The following is a 19,370-nucleotide window of genomic DNA, read 5'->3' as shown; positions in this document are numbered from 1 at the left end:
TATGACAATGTATTTGTAATCATGGAGATTTTAAGTTTTCAGATTTTTATTAGTGTAAAGGCTCTTATAAGTTATATCTAAACAATTACAGTCATGTAAAAAAATAATTTGATATAGTTTTTTTTTAAACCTATGGTATTTAAAGTGCAAAGGCGGCGCTGTTCTCTAAATAAAAGCGAGGCAGTGAGCGCCATAACAGACTCGTCAGTAGGACGAACTGAACCAAGCGGACAGCTCCGTAGTACTGAACATTTATTCTGAAAACGCGATCAGCAAATTTCTGCGTCTAAATAATCTGAGGATTAAAATGAAATGAACATGAGGGAAAGAAACGGCACATAAACAGCTTCAATATCACGGGAAGTCTGCATTATATTTCCTGATTTGCGGTGAACCGACACACAACAACGGGGCCTTTTGTAACAATGGAGTCTTTCAAAAGGTACGTGCTGCTCGTTGTGATTTTTTCTTTTATTGGCGACATATCGAGCTCAGTGACTCACTATTCAATACCAGAGGAGATGAAGGAAGGATCAGTCGTCGCTAACATTGCTACTGATCTCAGCCTGGATGTTAAAACACTGAATCAGAGGAAGATGCGTCTTGACATCATCGCTAATAAGAAATATCTGGATGTGAACAAAGAGACTGGAGAACTGTATGTTGTTGAGAAGATTGACAGGGAATATATTTGCACAAAAACTTTGACTTTGTGCTACCTGAAAATGGAGGTAATACTCGAAAACCCTGTTCGGATTTTTAACATAGAAGTAGAAATTTTAGATATGAACGACAACGCCCCACAGTTTCGAAGAGACGTCATACATTTAGACATATCAGAATCGACGTCAAAAGGGGAGAGATTTTCTCTCAGCAACGCGGTAGATCCTGATGTTGGAAGCAATTCAGTTAAAACATACCATCTGAGTGAAAGTGAACATTTTAATATTGAAGTTCAGACTGGAAGAGATGGGTCGAAGTTTGCTGAATTGATATTAACAAAATCTTTAGACCGAGAGCAGCAGGCTGTTCATAATTTAATCCTCACAGCTGTAGATGGAGGGACACCAGCTCGGTCTGGAACCGCCAGTGTTATAGTTCGAGTTTTGGACACAAATGACAACGCACCTAAATTTGACAAAGGTATATATAATGTTAAGATAATGGAAAATTCTCCCATTGGGAGCCTCGTTCTTCATTTAAATGCAACTGATTTAGATGAAGGCTCAAATTCAGATATAACTTATTCCTACAGTTTATATACGTCAGAGAAAACCCAGGAAACATTTAACCTGAATCCTTCTACTGGTGAAATTAGTGTGAAAGGGATGTTAAACTATGAGGACTTCAGGATTTATGATATGGAAGTTATAGCAACAGACCATGGAGCCAATAGTTTATCAGGACAGTGTACCATAAAGATTGTGGTTGAAGACATGAATGACAACCACCCAGAAATATCCATCAAATCATTTCAGAGTCCAGTCAATGAAAACATAGAGCTGGACACAGTGATAGCAGTAGTTAGTGTGAGTGATAAGGACTCAGGAGACAATGGAGTGGTTGACCTTCATATTCCACATAATATGCCTTTCAGACTGAGGGAGTCCTCTGATAACTATTATGAATTAGTGGTGTCAGAGCCGTTAGACCGTGAGAAGGTTCCTGAATATGACATCACCTTCACTGTTACAGACAGAGGTTCTCCTCCTTTATCTGACAATGAAACTATGACTTTAGAGCTGCTGGATGTTAATGACAATGTCCCACAGTTCCCTCAATCTTTTTATACCATACGTGTGATGGAGAATAACGCACCTGGGGCCCTGCTCAGCTCACTCACTGCGTTTGACCCTGACCTCCATGAAAACCAGTATCTAGTTTATTTCATCTTAGAGAAGGAGATAGCCAACACCTCCATGTCCATGCTGTTCTCCATCAATCCAGAGAACGGGAACCTTTACGCGCTGAAAACCTTTGACTACGAGATCGAGAAGGAGTTTCTTTTCCACATCGAGGCCAGAGACTCTGGTTCTCCTCCCCTCAGCAGCAACGTGACCGTCCACATCATTATTGTGGACCAGAACGACAACGCTCCTGTCATCGTGTCTCCGTGGCGTGCCCACGGCTCGGTGGTGGAGGAAAAGATCCCCAGATCCACCGATAAAGGCTCTCTGGTTGCTAAAGTCATCGCCTTAGACACGGACTCTGTGCACAACTCTCGGATCACCTACCAGTTTCTGCAGGTGACCGACGCCACCTTGTTCAGTTTGGACCAGTACAACGGAGAGATCCGGACTATGAGGATGTTCAGTTACAGAGACCCGCGCCACCAGAGACTGGTGGTTGTTGCCAAGGACAACGGGGAGCCCGCTCTCTCTGCTACAGTCACCATCAAGCTGTCCACAGTGGAGACTGCTGTTAAGGCCTACTCTGACATGACTGAGGTGCCTCTAGAGTACGACATCTTCTCAGACCTCAACCTGTATTTGGTGATCGGTCTGGGCTCGGTGTCCTTCCTCCTGCTCATCACCATATTGGTCACCATCGTGCTCAAGTGTCAGAAAGCCAAGCCCAGCAAAGCGGCTCCTCCCTGCAGGAACAGTGTGATCAGTGAGAGGAACTCCACCATCGCAGACTCCACTCTGGTCTCCAACGATGCCTACTGGTACAGTCTGTTTCTAGCAGAGACCAGGAAAGGAAAGCTGGTGGTTAGACAGCCTGTGCCAAAGGGCTCCAGGTACATCGTGTCCAGTATACCAAGAGGTACAGGACTGACAGAGACTAGTGACTCAGCTGCTTCCACTCTGCAGGTATGAAAAATCCCCAGTTAAACATGTTTTACTCAGAGATGATCATAGAGGATGTGCATCAAATCCAGACATCACTGACCATGTCCAGCACTACATTTTACATTAGCTGCAGTTTGACCCCTGTAATGTGGATGATTTTGACTTATTAGTCTAGTTTTATTCCCAATAGTTCATCAAAATTCTTTAAATTAGTGACTCGTTGTCTTCAATTCTTCAGGATTGAGAAAAATATCCATTTAACATGTGTCACACATACATTTACTTAGTGAATGTCCATCAAATCTCCTAAGTGACTTTAGTAACGATGCTGATGTTGATGTTATTCCTTGACCCTTGGTACTGCCTCCTTTTTACGCACAAAGAGTAAATAATCTCCCAAAATGCATCAGCAATAAAGCTGCAAATGTGGATATTATCATATTGAATCAGGCGTCTCTCACTTGTTACCAATATATTTTTTAACTTCAATATAATTTTATGAACCTGAGAAATGGTTTGATACATTTTCTAAATTTCCTCTTCCCCACATCGACCCTTATTGTTATGTCAGTCTGGATCATTGTTCTTGCATTAGCTACACGTCGCAGGAGGTGACGAGGTAAAATCTTTCGCACATTGATTTCACAATAAATACAAAGTAAATGATCCTGTGTGATAAAAATGAATGACTCAGCTGCTTCCACAGTGCAGATGAGACTGTGTTGTTGCTTCAGCTCTTCTATCGTTTTAAAACTAAAGTACATTTTTTTTACTTGAGTATGGGACATATTTTAATTCCAGACATAAAAATATATAAACTGTACAGCTTTTCTAGAAAATGTATCCTCTGAGCTATGCAATTCAGACCACGCAATGCACTCATCTATATCTCAAAGGTGTTTCTTCTTTCTGTTTTTATGCATATCACACACGGTGTGATGACAATTAATTTAAATATCAGTAAAGTGTTAAATTATTTTTGAGGCAACCACCCACGTTTTTTTTCTATCGCTTAAAAAACCCTAAACCCTCATTCCCATCGTTCACGTTTAATTAAGGTTTTTTCACGTCTATCATTGCAAAGAAGGATGAAATCGCGTAAGATTCTAAATACAATCAATACAATCAAAACAACAACAACCAAACATAGAAAAGGACAACAAAAAAACAGCTTATAGTCTTACATGGAAGATAATAATTTGATTATTATTCTGTTTTAATGTCAAAAAGTCCACTTTAGCGAGAAAGAGACAGTTTAAAAAAAGAAGCCAGCCACCATGTAACAAAATAAGACGAGTAGAAGAAATTTCGCATTGTATAGGTATATTCTTTCTCTGAAGTTGCCTAGTGGCTTTCCATAATACCTTACGTTTTTATAAGTCAACATTTACAATGGGGTACGTGTCTTAACCACAGCGTCGCTGTTCCCCAGTCATGTGTCCCTCCTTGACATCACTGTCCCCATGACAGTCAAGGTTTAAATGAAAGGGAGGAAACAGGGAATGAACAGCTCCTGGTGCTGAATCCACTTGCATTTCAGCGATATTTCATTTGCTTTACCGAGATGACTGGGAATTTAACGGAAGAGTGACAGTAAACTTAAATCGTGCGCCGAAAGGTTTTTACTACGCTGAAGAAAATAATATTAGAAGAGATTTTGGTTAACAATGGAGGGTTGTAACTGTGCTCAAAATGTGAAAAGGTATGTCACGGCAATTCTCCTTTTCATTACCATCTTAAATCTCACATCAGCTGTAACACACTACTCTGTTCCTGAGGAACTAGAAGAAGGCTCAGTCGTTGCCAGTTTAGCTGGAGATCTAGGACTAGATGTAAAGACGTTGGTCGAACGGAAAATGCGCATAGATATAATAGCGAGTAGGAAATATCTGGACGTGAACAAAGAAACGGGGGAGCTGTACATTGTTGAACGAATGGACAGGGAGGCTCTCTGTCTCGCCAAGACATCCTGTTATCTGAAAATGGAAGCAGTGATCGAAAACCCCAAAAGAATATTTTATATTGAACTAGAAATATTGGATATAAATGACAACGCGCCTCATTTTAGGAGGGACACCATAGATTTAGATATTTCGGAAGCTACGCAAGCTGGTGAGCGCTTCTCTGTGAGCAATGCAGTTGACTCAGACGTTGGTTCAAACTCAGTTAAAACATACCACTTGAGCGAAAGTGATTATTTTACAATAGAAATTCAAACGGGAAGAGATGGATCCAAATTTCCCGATTTGATCCTTAAAAAATCTTTAGACCGAGAGCAGCAGGCTGTTCATTATTTAGTACTCACTGCTGTAGATGGCGGCGTACCGTCTCGTTCTGGTACCGCCAGTATAATTGTTCATGTTTTAGACACAAATGACAACGCCCCTACATTTGATGAAGAGAGCTACCACGTCAGTGTAATGGAAAATTCACCCATTGGAAGTCTTGTTATTCAGCTAAATGCAACTGATTTAGACGAAAGAATAAATTCCGATTTAATATACACTTACAGCCTGTATACATCAGAGAAAACGCAAGAAACCTTTTACTTGAACCCTAACACGGGAGAAATTAGTGTGAAAGGCACGTTAAATTATGAAGATTTCAGAATTTATGATATGGAAGTTATAGCAACCGATAAAGGAGCGAGCGCGTTATCAGGACAATGTAAACTAAAAATTCTCGTCGAAGACATGAATGACAACCACCCAGAAATATCCATCAAATCATTTCAGAGTCCAGTCAATGAAAACATAGAGCTGGACACAGTGATAGCAGTAGTTAGTGTGAGTGATAAGGACTCAGGAGACAATGGAGTGGTTGACCTTCATATTCCACATAATATGCCTTTCAGACTGAGGGAGTCCTCTGATAACTATTATGAATTAGTGGTGTCAGAGCCGTTAGACCGTGAGAAGGTTCCTGAATATGACATCACCTTCACTGTTACAGACAGAGGTTCTCCTCCTTTATCTGACAATGAAACTATGACTTTAGAGCTGCTGGATGTTAATGACAATGTCCCACAGTTCCCTCAGTCTTTTTATACCATACGTGTGATGGAGAATAACGCACCTGGGGCCCTGCTCAGCTCACTCACTGCGTTTGACCCTGACCTCCATGAAAACCAGTATCTAGTTTATTTCATCTTAGAGAAGGAGATAGCCAACACCTCCATGTCCATGCTGTTCTCCATCAATCCAGAGAACGGGAACCTTTACGCGCTGAAAACCTTTGACTATGAGATCGAGAAGGAGTTTCTTTTCCACATCGAGGCCAGAGACTCTGGTTCTCCTCCCCTCAGCAGCAACGTGACCATCCACATCATTATTGTGGACCAGAACGACAACGCTCCTGTCATCGTGTCTCCGTGGCGCGCCCACGGCTCGGTGGTGGAGGAAAAGATCCCCAGATCCACCGATAAAGGCTCTCTGGTTGCTAAAGTCATCGCCTTAGACACGGACTCTGTGCACAACTCTCGGATCACCTACCAGTTTCTGCAGGTGACCGACGCCACCTTGTTCAGTTTGGACCAGTACAACGGAGATATCCGGACTATGAGGATGTTCAGTTACAGAGACCCGCGCCACCAGAGACTGGTGGTTGTTGCCAAAGACAACGGGGAGCCCGCTCTCTCTGCTACAGTCACCATCAAGCTGTCCACAGTGGAGACTGCTGTTAAGGCCTACTCTGACATGACTGAGGTGCCTCTAGAGTACGACATCTTCTCAGACCTCAACCTGTATTTGGTGATCGGTCTGGGCTCGGTGTCCTTCCTCCTGCTCATCACCATATTGGTCACCATCGTGCTCAAGTGTCAGAAAGCCAAGCCCAGCAAAGCGGCTCCTCCCTGCAGGAACAGTGTGATCAGTGAGAGGAACTCCACCATCGCAGACTCCACTCTGGTCTCCAACGATGCCTACTGGTACAGTCTGTTTCTAGCAGAGACCAGGAAAGGAAAGCTGGTGGTTAGACAGCCTGTGCCAAAGGGCTCCAGGTACATCGTGTCCAGTATACCAAGAGGTACAGGACTGACAGAGACTAGTGACTCAGCTGCTTCCACTCTGCAGGTATGAAAAATCCCCAGTTAAACATGTTTTACTCAGAGATGATCATAGAGGATGTCCATCAAATCCAGACATCACTGACCATGTCCAGCACTACATTTTATATTAGCTGCAGTTTGACCCCTGTAATGTGAATGATTTTGACTTATTAGTCTAGTTTTATTCCCAATAGTTCATCAAAATTCTTTAAATTAGTGACTGGTTGTCTTCAATTCTTCAGGATTGAGAAAAATATCCATTTAACATGTGTCACACATACATTTACTTAGTGAATGTCCATTAAATCTCCTCATAAGTGACTTTAGTAACGATGCTGATGTTGATGTTATTCCTTGACCCTTGGTACTGCCTCCTTTTTACGCACAAAAAGTAAATAATCTCCCAAAATGCATCAGCAATAAAGCTGCAAATGTGGACATTATCATATTGAATCAGGCGTCTCTCACTTGTTACCAATATATTTTTTAACTTCAATATAATTTTATGATCCTGAAAAATGGTTTGATACATTTTCTATATCTCCTCTTTCCCACATCGACCCTTATTGTTATTTCAGTCTGGATTATTGTTCTTGCATTAGCTACACGTCGCAGGAGGTGACGAGGTAAAATCTTTCGCACATTGATTTCACAATAAATACAAAGTAAATGATCCCATGTGATAAACATTGAGTCAGCTGCTTCCACAGTGCAGAAGTGAATTAAAAGTATTTTATGGCCTCAGTTTAATCAGTCGATACTGAATTACGTTTTTTATTATGGAAATATTGAGATTATTTATCTCATGAGTTAAAATATTATATTGTGTCAACATGTGATTATTCATGTCAGCAATGCTGATTGAATCTGGAATGGATTTTATTAAACATATTTTCAAGGTACACGTTAACACTGTTCAAAACAGTCGTATAAAATCTAAAAGGTGGCGCTGTTCCTTTAGTAAAAAGCAACTGGGGAAACCCATGACCGTGATTTGACGCCATTTGAGCAGATCGTGAACCAAGCGGACAGCTACGTGGTGTTGAAAATCTATTCTGAAAACGCGATCAGCAGATTTCTGCGTCTAAATAATCTGAGGATTAAAAAGAAATGAACATGAGGGAAAGAAACGGCACATAAACAGCTTCAATATCACGGGAAGTCTGCATTATATTTCCTGATTTGCGGTGAACCGACACACAACAACGGGGCCTTTTGTAACAATGGAGTCTTTCAAAAGGTACGTGCTGCTCGTTGTGATTTTTTCTTTTATTGGCGACATATCGAGCTCAGTGACTCACTATTCAATACCAGAGGAGATGAAGGAAGGATCAGTCGTCGCTAACCTTGCTACTGATCTCAGCCTGGATGTTAAAACACTGAATCAGAGGAAGATGCGTCTTGACATCATCGCTAATAAGAAATATCTGGATGTGAACAAAGAGACTGGAGAACTGTATGTTGTTGAGAAGATTGACAGGGAGTATATTTGTCCTGCAAAATCAACATGTTATCTTAGACTGGAGGTAATACTGGATAATCCAGTTCGGATTTTTAACATAGAAGTAGAAATTTTAGATATGAACGACAACGCCCCACAGTTTCGAAGAGACGTCATACATTTAGACATATCAGAATCGACGTCAAAAGGGGAGAGATTTTCTCTCAGCAACGCGGTAGATCCTGATGTTGGAAGCAATTCAGTTAAAACATACCATCTGAGTGAAAGTGAACATTTTAATATTGAAGTTCAGACTGGAAGAGAGGGGTCGAAGTTTGCTGACCTGATTTTAAAAAAGTCTTTGGACCGAGAGCAGCAGGCTGTTCATAATTTAATCCTCACAGCTGTAGATGGAGGGACACCTGCTCGGTCTGGAACCGCCAGTGTTATAGTTCGAGTTTTGGACACAAATGACAACGCACCTAAATTTGACAAAAGTATATATAATGTTAAGATAATGGAAAATTCTCCCATTGGGAGCCTTGTTCTTCATTTAAATGCAACTGATTTAGATGAAGGCTCAAATTCAGATATAACTTATTCCTACAGTTTATATACGTCAGAGAAAACCCAGGAAACATTTAACCTGAATCCTTCTACTGGTGAAATTAGTGTGAAAGGGATGTTAAACTATGAGGACTTCAGGATTTATGATATGGAAGTTATAGCAACAGACCATGGAGCCAATAGTTTATCAGGACAGTGTACCATAAAGATTGTGGTTGAAGACATGAATGACAACCACCCAGAAATATCCATCAAATCATTTCAGAGTCCAGTCAATGAAGACATAGAGCTGGACACAGTGATAGCAGTAGTTAGTGTGAGTGATAAGGACTCAGGAGACAATGGAGTGGTTGACCTTCATATTCCACATAATATGCCTTTCAGACTGAGGGAGTCCTCTGATAACTATTATGAATTAGTGGTGTCAGAGCCGTTAGACCGTGAGAAGGTTCCTGAATATGACATCACCTTCACTGTTACAGACAGAGGTTCTCCTCCTTTATCTGACAATGAAACTATGACTTTAGAGCTGCTGGATGTTAATGACAATGTCCCACAGTTCCCTCAGTCTTTTTATACCATACGTGTGATGGAGAATAACGCACCTGGGGCCCTGCTCAGCTCACTCACTGCGTTTGACCCTGACCTCCATGAAAACCAGTATCTAGTTTATTTCATCTTAGAGAAGGAGATAGCCAACACCTCCATGTCCATGCTGTTCTCCATCAATCCAGAGAACGGGAACCTTTACGCGCTGAAAACCTTTGACTACGAGATCGAGAAGGAGTTTCTTTTCCACATCGAGGCCAGAGACTCTGGTTCTCCTCCCCTCAGCAGCAACGTGACCGTCCACATCATTATTGTGGACCAGAACGACAACGCTCCTGTCATCGTGTCTCCGTGGCGCGCCCACGGCTCGGTGGTGGAGGAAAAGATCCCCAGATCCACCGATAAAGGCTCTCTGGTTGCTAAAGTCATCGCCTTAGACACGGACTCTGTGCACAACTCTCGGATCACCTACCAGTTTCTCCAGGTGACCGACGCCACCTTGTTCAGTTTGGACCAGTACAACGGAGAGATCCGGACTATGAGGATGTTCAGTTACAGGGACCCGCGCCACCAGAGACTGGTGGTTGTTGCCAAGGACAACGGGGAGCCCGCTCTCTCTGCTACAGTCACCATCAAGCTGTCCACAGTGGAGACTGCTGTTAAGGCCTACTCTGACATGACTGAGGTGCCTCTAGAGTACGACATCTTCTCAGACCTCAACCTGTATTTGGTGATCGGTCTGGGCTCGGTGTCCTTCCTCCTGCTCATCACCATATTGGTCACCATCGTGCTCAAGTGTCAGAAAGCCAAGCCCAGCAAAGCGGCTCCTCCCTGCAGGAACAGTGTGATCAGTGAGAGGAACTCCACCATCGCAGACTCCACTCTGGTCTCCAACGATGCCTACTGGTACAGTCTGTTTCTAGCAGAGACCAGGAAAGGAAAGCTGGTGGTTAGACAGCCTGTGCCAAAGGGCTCCAGGTACATCGTGTCCAGTATACCAAGAGGTACAGGACTGACAGAGACTAGTGACTCAGCTGCTTCCACACTGCAGGTATGAAAAATCCCCAGTTAAACATGTTTTACTCAGAGATGATCATAGAGGATGTGCATCAAATCCAGACATCACTGACCATGTCCAGCACTACATTTTACATTAGCTGCAGTTTGACCCCTGTAATGTGAATGATTTTGACTTATTAGTCTAGTTTTATTCCCAATAGTTCATCAAAATTCTCTAAATTAGTGACTCGTTGTCTTCAATTCTTCAGGATTGAGAAAAATATCCATTTAACATGTGTCACACATACATTTACTTAGTGAATGTCCATTAAATCTCCTCATAAGTGACTTTAGTAACGATGCTGATTGTGATGTTATTCCTTGACCCTTGGTACTGCCTCCTTTATTACGCACAAAAAGTAAATAATCTCCCAAAATGCATCAGCAATTAAGCTGCAAATGTGGACATTATCATATTGAATCAGGCGTCTCTCACTTGTTACCAATATATTGTTTAACTTCAATATAATTTTATGAACCTGAGAAATGGTTTGATACATTTTCTATATCTCCTCTTTCCCACATCGACCCTTATTGTTATTTCAGTCTGGATTATTGTTCTTGCATTAGCTACACGAAATCTTTCTCAAATTGATTTCACAATAAATACAAAGTAAATGATCCCATGTGATAAACATTGAGTCAGCTGCTTCCACAGTGCAGGAGTGAATTAAAAGTATTTCATGGCCTCAGTTTAATCAGTCGATACCGAATTACGTTTTTTATTATGGAAATATTGAGATTATTTATCTCATGAGTTAAAATATTATATTGTGTCAACATGTGATCCATCATGTCAGCAATGCTGATTGAATCTCGAATACATCTTACTATACACATTTTCAAAGTACACGTTGTTAAAATCAATCAACACAGTCGTGCAAAACGTGGCGCTGTTCCTTTAGTAAAATGCAACTGGGGAAACATATGACCGTGATTTGACGCCATTTGAGCAGATAGTGAAACAAGCGGACAGATCCGTGGTGCTGAATTTTATTCTTAAAATACGGTCAGGAAATTTCTGCGTCTTCATCATCTAGTTATCATAGTGATATGAATTTGATGGATAGAAAAAAAAAAACAAGAGAAGAAAAAAACAGCTTCAATATCACGGAAAGCCTGCATTATATTTCCTGATTTGCTGTGAACCGACATACTACAATGGGACTTCATTTCAGATAATTGATAATCACATTGAAATTATAGACTTTAATTTTCTTTGTGAAATATTATGGTAATTTCGGTTTTTGTAGTTCTCAAATTAAGTAGTTTAATTTTATTATGTAATATACTGCATTGCGATTTCAACTTTGTCATCTAGAATTATTTCTAAACTTCTTAAAGCAATATCTGCAGCATTTAAAGACTAGCACATTTCTTATTTCAGGATTTTATTATTTTGCCGTATATTGACTTATATAATATATCTCAACTGTAAGATCTTATAATACGCAAAGAGCGGCGCTGTTGACTTGAAAAAATACCGGGCTATGATCAGTGAATCTTTTAGTCATCAAAAGCAGACAGCTCCGTGGTGCTGAATTCAATAGCAGTGGTAAGCCGCATAATTTTCTTCCACCTCAGAGTAAAATTATTCGAATTTAAATCCTCCAACAAGGCTTTGATCTAGATTAATCGTACAAATCTGCGGAAACATGAAATACATATGCTGAACTACTCCAATCGGTGAACGTGCATATAACAATGGGGACCTTTGTAACCATGTGGTCATATAGAAGGTACGTGGAGAGCATTTTCCTTCTTTCTATCGTGTATTGTATAACTGCTTCAGTCACTCACTATTCAATACCAGAGGAGATGAAGGAAGGATCAGTCGTCGCTAACCTTGCTACTGATCTCAGCCTGGATGTTAAAACACTGAATCAGAGGAAGATGCGTCTCGATATTATCGCTAATAAGAAATATGTGGATGTGAACAAAGAGACTGGAGAACTGTATGTTGTTGAGAAGATTGACAGGGAACATTGTCCAACCAAGATGTCAGCATCGTGCTATTTAAAACTAGAGGTGATACTTGAGAACCCATTAAGAATCTTTAATATAGAGCTTGAAATTTTGGATATTAACGACAACGCCCCGCAGTTTCGAAGAGACGCCATACATTTAGACATATCAGAATCAACGTCCGCTGGAGAAAGATTCTCTCTCAGCAACGCAGTTGATCCTGATATTGGAATTAATTCAGTAAAAACGTACAATTTAACTAAGAGTGAACATTTTAATATTGAAGTTCAGACTGGAAGAGATGGGTCGAAATTTGCTGACCTGATATTAACAAAACCTTTAGACCGAGAGCAGCAGGCTGTTCATAATTTAATCCTCACAGCTGTAGATGGAGGAAGGCCTGCTCGGTCTGGAACCGCCAGTGTTATAGTTCACGTGTTAGACACAAATGACAACGCACCTAAATTTGACAAAGGTATATATAATGTTAAGATAATGGAAAATTCTCCCATTGGGAGCCTCGTTCTTCATTTAAATGCAACTGATTTAGATGAAGGCTCAAATTCAGATATAACTTATTCCTACAGTTTATATACGTCAGAGAAAACCCAGGAAACATTTAATCTGAATCCTTCTACTGGTGAAATTAGTGTGAAAGGGATGTTAAACTATGAGGACTTCAGGATTTATGATATGGAAGTTATAGCAACAGACCATGGAGCCAATAGTTTATCAGGACAGTGTACCATAAAGATTGTGGTTGAAGACATGAATGACAACCACCCAGAAATATCCATCAAATCATTTCAGAGTCCAGTCAATGAAAACATAGAGCTGGACACAGTGATAGCAGTAGTTAGTGTGAGTGATAAGGACTCAGGAGACAATGGAGTGGTTGACCTTCATATTCCACATAATATGCCTTTCAGACTGAGGGAGTCCTCTGATAACTATTATGAATTAGTGGTGTCAGAGCCGTTAGACCGTGAGAAGGTTCCTGAATATGACATCACCTTCACTGTTACAGACAGAGGTTCTCCTCCTTTATCTGACAATGAAACTATGACTTTAGAGCTGCTGGATGTTAATGACAATGTCCCACAGTTCCCTCAGTCTTTTTATACCATACGTGTGATGGAGAATAACGCACCTGGGGCCCTGCTCAGCTCACTCACTGCGTTTGACCCTGACCTCCATGAAAACCAGTATCTAGTTTATTTCATCTTAGAGAAGGAGATAGCCAACACCTCCATGTCCATGCTGTTCTCCATCAATCCAGAGAACGGGAACCTTTACGCGCTGAAAACCTTTGACTATGAGATCGAGAAGGAGTTTCTTTTCCACATCGAGGCCAGAGACTCTGGTTCTCCTCCCCTCAGCAGCAACGTGACCGTCCACATCATTATTGTGGACCAGAACGACAATGCTCCTGTCATCGTGTCTCCGTGGCGCGCCCACGGCTCGGTGGTGGAGGAAAAGATCCCCAGATCCACCGATAAAGGCTCTCTGGTTGCTAAAGTCATCGCCTTAGACACGGACTCTGTGCACAACTCTCGGATCACCTACCAGTTTCTCCTGGTGACCGACGCCACCTTGTTCAGTTTGGACCAGTACAACGGAGAGATCCGGACTATGAGGATGTTCAGTTACAGGGACCCGCGCCACCAGAGACTGGTGGTTGTTGCCAAAGACAACGGGGAGCCCGCTCTCTCTGCTACAGTCACCATCAAGCTGTCCACAGTGGAGACTGCTGTTAAGGCCTACTCTGACATGACTGAGGTGCCTCTAGAGTACGACATCTTCTCAGACCTCAACCTGTATTTGGTGATCGGTCTGGGCTCGGTGTCCTTCCTCCTGCTCATCACCATATTGGTCACCATCGTGCTCAAGTGTCAGAAAGCCAAGCCCAGCAAAGCGGCTCCTCCCTGCAGGAACAGTGTGATCAGTGAGAGGAACTCCACCATCGCAGACTCCACTCTGGTCTCCAACGATGCCTACTGGTACAGTCTGTTTCTAGCAGAGACCAGGAAAGGAAAGCTGGTGGTTAGACAGCCTGTGCCAAAGGGCTCCAGGTACATCGTGTCCAGTATACCAAGAGGTACAGGACTGACAGAGACTAGTGACTCAGCTGCTTCCACTCTGCAGGTAAATTCATTTTTCTATGAAATGGAGCTCTTTGACTTTTCTTGTTTTATGAACATTGTTCAGAGTAAGCCATGTCTTATGTATCTTCAGGATGTAGAAATTGTGAAAATGCTGAAACAGAAGAAAATTTTAATTATGATCACAAATTGAGATGTTGGTCAACCATTGGTCAAATCGATGGCATAGCCGATTTCTCTGCCCCCCTTTTTTAGTGTTTCCTGACACAATAATATGCAGCAAAGGAAAAACTCAGACTTACAAAAAACTTCATGTGAAAATGAAATGCTATTCAAAAGTTGAAAATTAATGTCAATTTCAGAGATCACGTAAAGTTTGTCATGTTTTCTATAACAATGGGAGTAAGTAAGTCATGAAAATTTAGAACATTTCTTACACATCAGCTGCTGTTGAGAAGGATACTTTAAACAAACTGCACAAAGGCTGTGTTAGAAAAGACTGCATTACTACATCCTTTGAAGCATTGTTTAGATAATACATCTCAGCAGGAAATAGTACAATATATCGCTATTTTCATGGTGGGAAAAGGTTAATCAACAAAGCAAGTCAGGACAAGTTACCCTAATATCTGTCTTTAGGCTGTGTAGAAAAGAACAAATCCTTTTCTTCATATGAAAGAATGAATAACACAAAGCTGAGTTCTTTTTAGATGAAGAGTGAAATTAAAGAAATCTACAGTGCAACACATTTTTGTCAAATTTTCCAGCACTGCCAGTTAATCTAGTAACACTTGAGTTTACTGGAATAAACTGGTGAATGACTCAAACCTGTAGATTGAATTTAGTTAAACCCAGATTCCATCACTATGTTTTACTGTCCAAATGTTTGCTTCATGCTGTCCCTTCATCTATCCTCAAATAATTTAGCATTGTCTCTGCGAAAAGTTACAGCGAAGTACTGACGCTTGCTCATTATACTTCAGCGTCGCTGTTCTCCAGCTAAACGTCCTAATCTGTGACTTCTCATGCGCCATGATACTGTCTCACGGTGAGGGAGCTGACAGCGACGAAACAGGGTGGACAGTTCCGTGGTGCTGAACGGGGTCAAAGGATTTATTTTGCGCTCATTTCTCTTAATCTAACCCTTTTCTTCATAGGCGTCTTCAACTTGTAGCAGCCTATATTTGACTTTTTTCCCCCTGCTGCATCTGTACTGACTCACCGAATAAGGGAACACTTAATTAGCAGTGTAGCAATGGAAATGCATAGGACGAGGTATGTGTCCGCCCTGTTGTTTATCGGTACATGTGTGACCACGATTAACGCCGTAACCCATTACTCGGTGCCAGAAGAATTGGAGGAAGGTTCGATTGTGGCAAATTTAGCTTCCGATTTAGGTTTAGACGTGAAAACTCTGAATAGGCGGAAGATGCGGATAGACATAATATCCAGCAAACGATATCTGGATGTGAACAAAGACACAGGGGAGCTTTACATCGTTGAGAGGATTGACAGGGAATATCTGTGCGCAGTAAAGACGGCAACGTGTTACTTAAAAATGGAGGCCATTGTGGAGAACCCTCAAAGGATATTCTATATCGAAATTGAAATAATAGATATCAATGACAATGCGCCTCATTTTCGCCGAGACACCATAAACTTGGACATTATGGAATCAACTCCAGCTGGTGAGAGATTCTCTGTTAATAACGCCGTTGACCCAGATCTCGGATCAAATTCAGTTAAAACATACCTTCTGAGCGAAAGTGAGCACTTTGACATAGAAATTCAAACCGGAAGAGACGGATCCAAATTTGCTGATTTAATATTGAAAAAGAGTTTAGACAGAGAAAAGCAAGGAGTCCACAATTTAATACTCACTGCTGTGGATGGTGGAGTCCCCACTCGCACCGGCACAGCCAGTATCATTGTTCGTGTTATAGATACTAATGACAACGCCCCAAATTTCCCTAAAGATAATTATGATATTAATATTATGGAAAATTCACCGGTTGGAACTCTTGTTATTAAGCTGAATGCTACAGATTTAGACGAGGGAACAAATGCTCAGATCGAATATACATATAGTCTGTATACATCAGAAAAAACACAAGGAACATTTAACCTGAAATCTTCTACTGGTGAGATATCAGTGAAGGGAACGTTGAACTATGAAGACATTAGGAATTATGATATGGAAATCATAGCAACAGATAAAGGAGCAAACTCCTTATCAGGACAGTGTAAACTGACCATACAGGTGACAGACATGAATGACAACCACCCAGAAATATCCATCAAATCATTTCAGAGTCCCATCAAAGAAAACGAGCCCATAGACACAGTGATAGCAGTAGTTAGTGTGAGTGATAAGGACTCAGGAGACAATGGAGTGGTTGACCTTCATATTCCACATAATATGCCTTTCAGACTGAGGGAGTCCTCTGATAACTATTATGAATTAGTGGTGTCAGAGCCGTTAGACCGTGAGAAGGTTCCTGAATATGACATCACCTTCACTGTTACAGACAGAGGTTCTCCTCCTTTATCTGACAATGAAACTATGACTTTAGAGCTGCTGGATGTTAATGACAATGTCCCACAGTTCCCTCAGTCTTTTTATACCATACGTGTGATGGAGAATAACGCACCTGGGGCCCTGCTCAGCTCACTCACTGCGTTTGACCCTGACCTCCATGAAAACCAGTATCTAGTTTATTTCATCTTAGAGAAGGAGATAGCCAACACCTCCATGTCCATGCTGTTCTCCATCAATCCAGAGAACGGGAACCTTTACGCGCTGAAAACCTTTGACTACGAGATCGAGAAGGAGTTTCTTTTCCACATCGAGGCCAGAGACTCTGGTTCTCCTCCCCTCAGCAGCAACGTGACCGTCCACATCATTATTGTGGACCAGAACGACAACGCTCCTGTCATCGTGTCTCCGTGGCGCGCCCACGGCTCGGTGGTGGAGGAAAAGATCCCCAGATCCACCGATAAAGGCTCTCTGGTTGCTAAAGTCATCGCCTTAGACACGGACTCTGTGCACAACTCTCGGATCACCTACCAGTTTCTCCAGGTGACCGACGCCACCTTGTTCAGTTTGGACCAGTACAACGGAGAGATCCGGACTATGAGGATGTTCAGTTACAGGGACCCGCGCCACCAGAGACTGGTGGTTGTTGCCAAGGACAACGGGGAGCCCGCTCTCTCTGCTACAGTCACCATCAAGCTGTCCACAGTGGAGACCGCTGTTAAGGCCTACTCTGACATGACTGAGGTGCCTCTAGAGTACGACATCTTCTCAGACCTCAACCTGTATTTGGTGATCGGTCTGGGCTCGGTGTCCTTCCTCCTGCTCATCACCATATTGGTCACCATCGTGCTCAAGTGTCAGAAAGCCAAGCCCAGCAAAGCGGCTCCTCCCTGCAGGAACAGTGTGATCAGTGAGAGGAACTCCACCATCGCAGACTCCACTCTGGTCTCCAACGATGCCTACTGGTACAGTCTGTTTCTAGCAGAGACCAGGAAAGGAAAGCTGGTGGTTAGACAGCCTGTGCCAAAGGGCTCCAGGTACATCGTGTCCAGTATACCAAGAGGTACAGGACTGACAGAGACTAGTGACTCAGCTGCTTCCACTCTGCAGGTATGAAAAACCCCCAGTTAAACATGTTTTACTCAGAGATGTTCATAGAGAATGTCCATCAAATCCAGACATCACTGACCATGTCCAGCACTACATTTTATATTTGGTGTGTTTTGTTCCTTTTTTTAAAAAATATATTATAACATTGCTCTTCTCATGAACCATTTAGTTATAGTCATAGGTTTCCAAACTTTTCAAATTAGTGACTAAAACAGCTGACTGAAATGGTATAAAGCTGTGCTGTAAAGTGCTAGAGGTGAAAAATAGTCTAGGCTTCAGAACCTTAAAAATAATGTACATTTCAGAGTTATGCATGAAGGTCTTTTTAATGGGAGAAATAATGGTTTAATGCCTACTGCTGCTCTGCAGGACTGGGAATAAATGAAGCCTTGAAAGTTGATGCTCACAAGTCCTATAGGTGTCCCAGCTTTTGTCTGGAACAAACTGTGTTACTGCACCTTCTTAAGCAGAGGTGGCAAAAGGACTCAGATTCTGTACTTTAGAAGTACAGATATTTGTGTGAAAAAAAGATTCTGGTTAAAGTAGAAGTACCGACTCAACTTGTGTACTCAAGTAAAAGTAAGAAACTACAGGGTCTAAAATGTACTTAAGATAAAAAGTTTTTTTTTTTTTTCTTTTTTTGCCGTCAGTCAAACCAATACATCTTTTGATAACTCCACAAAACTAAAGAGGTTTGACGCACAAAAAAAGAAATTCTTCATATTTTATTAACAACTTGCACAGTGCTGGTACAGGGAACAAAACACAATGCATTCACCATGAAGCATTCTTGGAGCTAACAACATCGCGCAGTTATTTAAAATATAGCCATGGATGGGGAATGTCTTTGTTTTCCAAATCTGGTGCATTGTCGTTGGACTCTGCAACACTCCCTGGATCCCTTTTTCCCTCCATGTCACACTGCAAGTTTTCTCTCTATCATAAGCTGTACACTCACTCAGTTTCCCTCTCTAGTTAGTTACATCTTTTACGTCGTGTCATCATTTGCGGAGGTTGAAAAAGTATCAAGCCTGTTTTGATAATGTAAGGAGTAGAAAGTACAGATATTTGTGTTTCAACGTAGGGAGTAAAAGTAAAAAGTTGTCAGAAAAATAAATACTCTAGTAAAGGACAGATACCTGAAAAATCTACTTAAGTACAGTAATAAAGTATTTCTACTTTGTTACTTCCCACCTCTGGTCTT

General features: G+C 41.6%; 1 protein-coding gene across 1 annotated transcript; it reads left to right on the top strand.

The window, feature by feature from the left end:
* Positions 1 to 369: 369 nt before the first annotated feature.
* Positions 370 to 18,172, top strand: LOC113144768 (cadherin-related tumor suppressor-like). The gene is given in 7 exon segments (XM_026330991.1): positions 370 to 2,829; positions 4,209 to 4,267; positions 4,445 to 6,878; positions 8,017 to 10,461; positions 12,246 to 12,408; positions 13,069 to 14,490; positions 15,574 to 18,172. Coding segments are annotated over 7 exon segments (11,526 nt in total). The 5' UTR covers positions 370 to 425.
* Positions 18,173 to 19,370: the final 1,198 nt, after the last annotated feature.

This window comes from Mastacembelus armatus, chromosome 10 (genome assembly GCF_900324485.2).
Source record: "Mastacembelus armatus chromosome 10, fMasArm1.2, whole genome shotgun sequence".
NCBI classification, from domain to species: domain Eukaryota; kingdom Metazoa; phylum Chordata; class Actinopteri; order Synbranchiformes; family Mastacembelidae; genus Mastacembelus; species Mastacembelus armatus.
The sequence above is the reverse complement of the archived record's forward strand: the minus strand, read 5'-3'. Positions and strand labels throughout refer to the sequence as shown.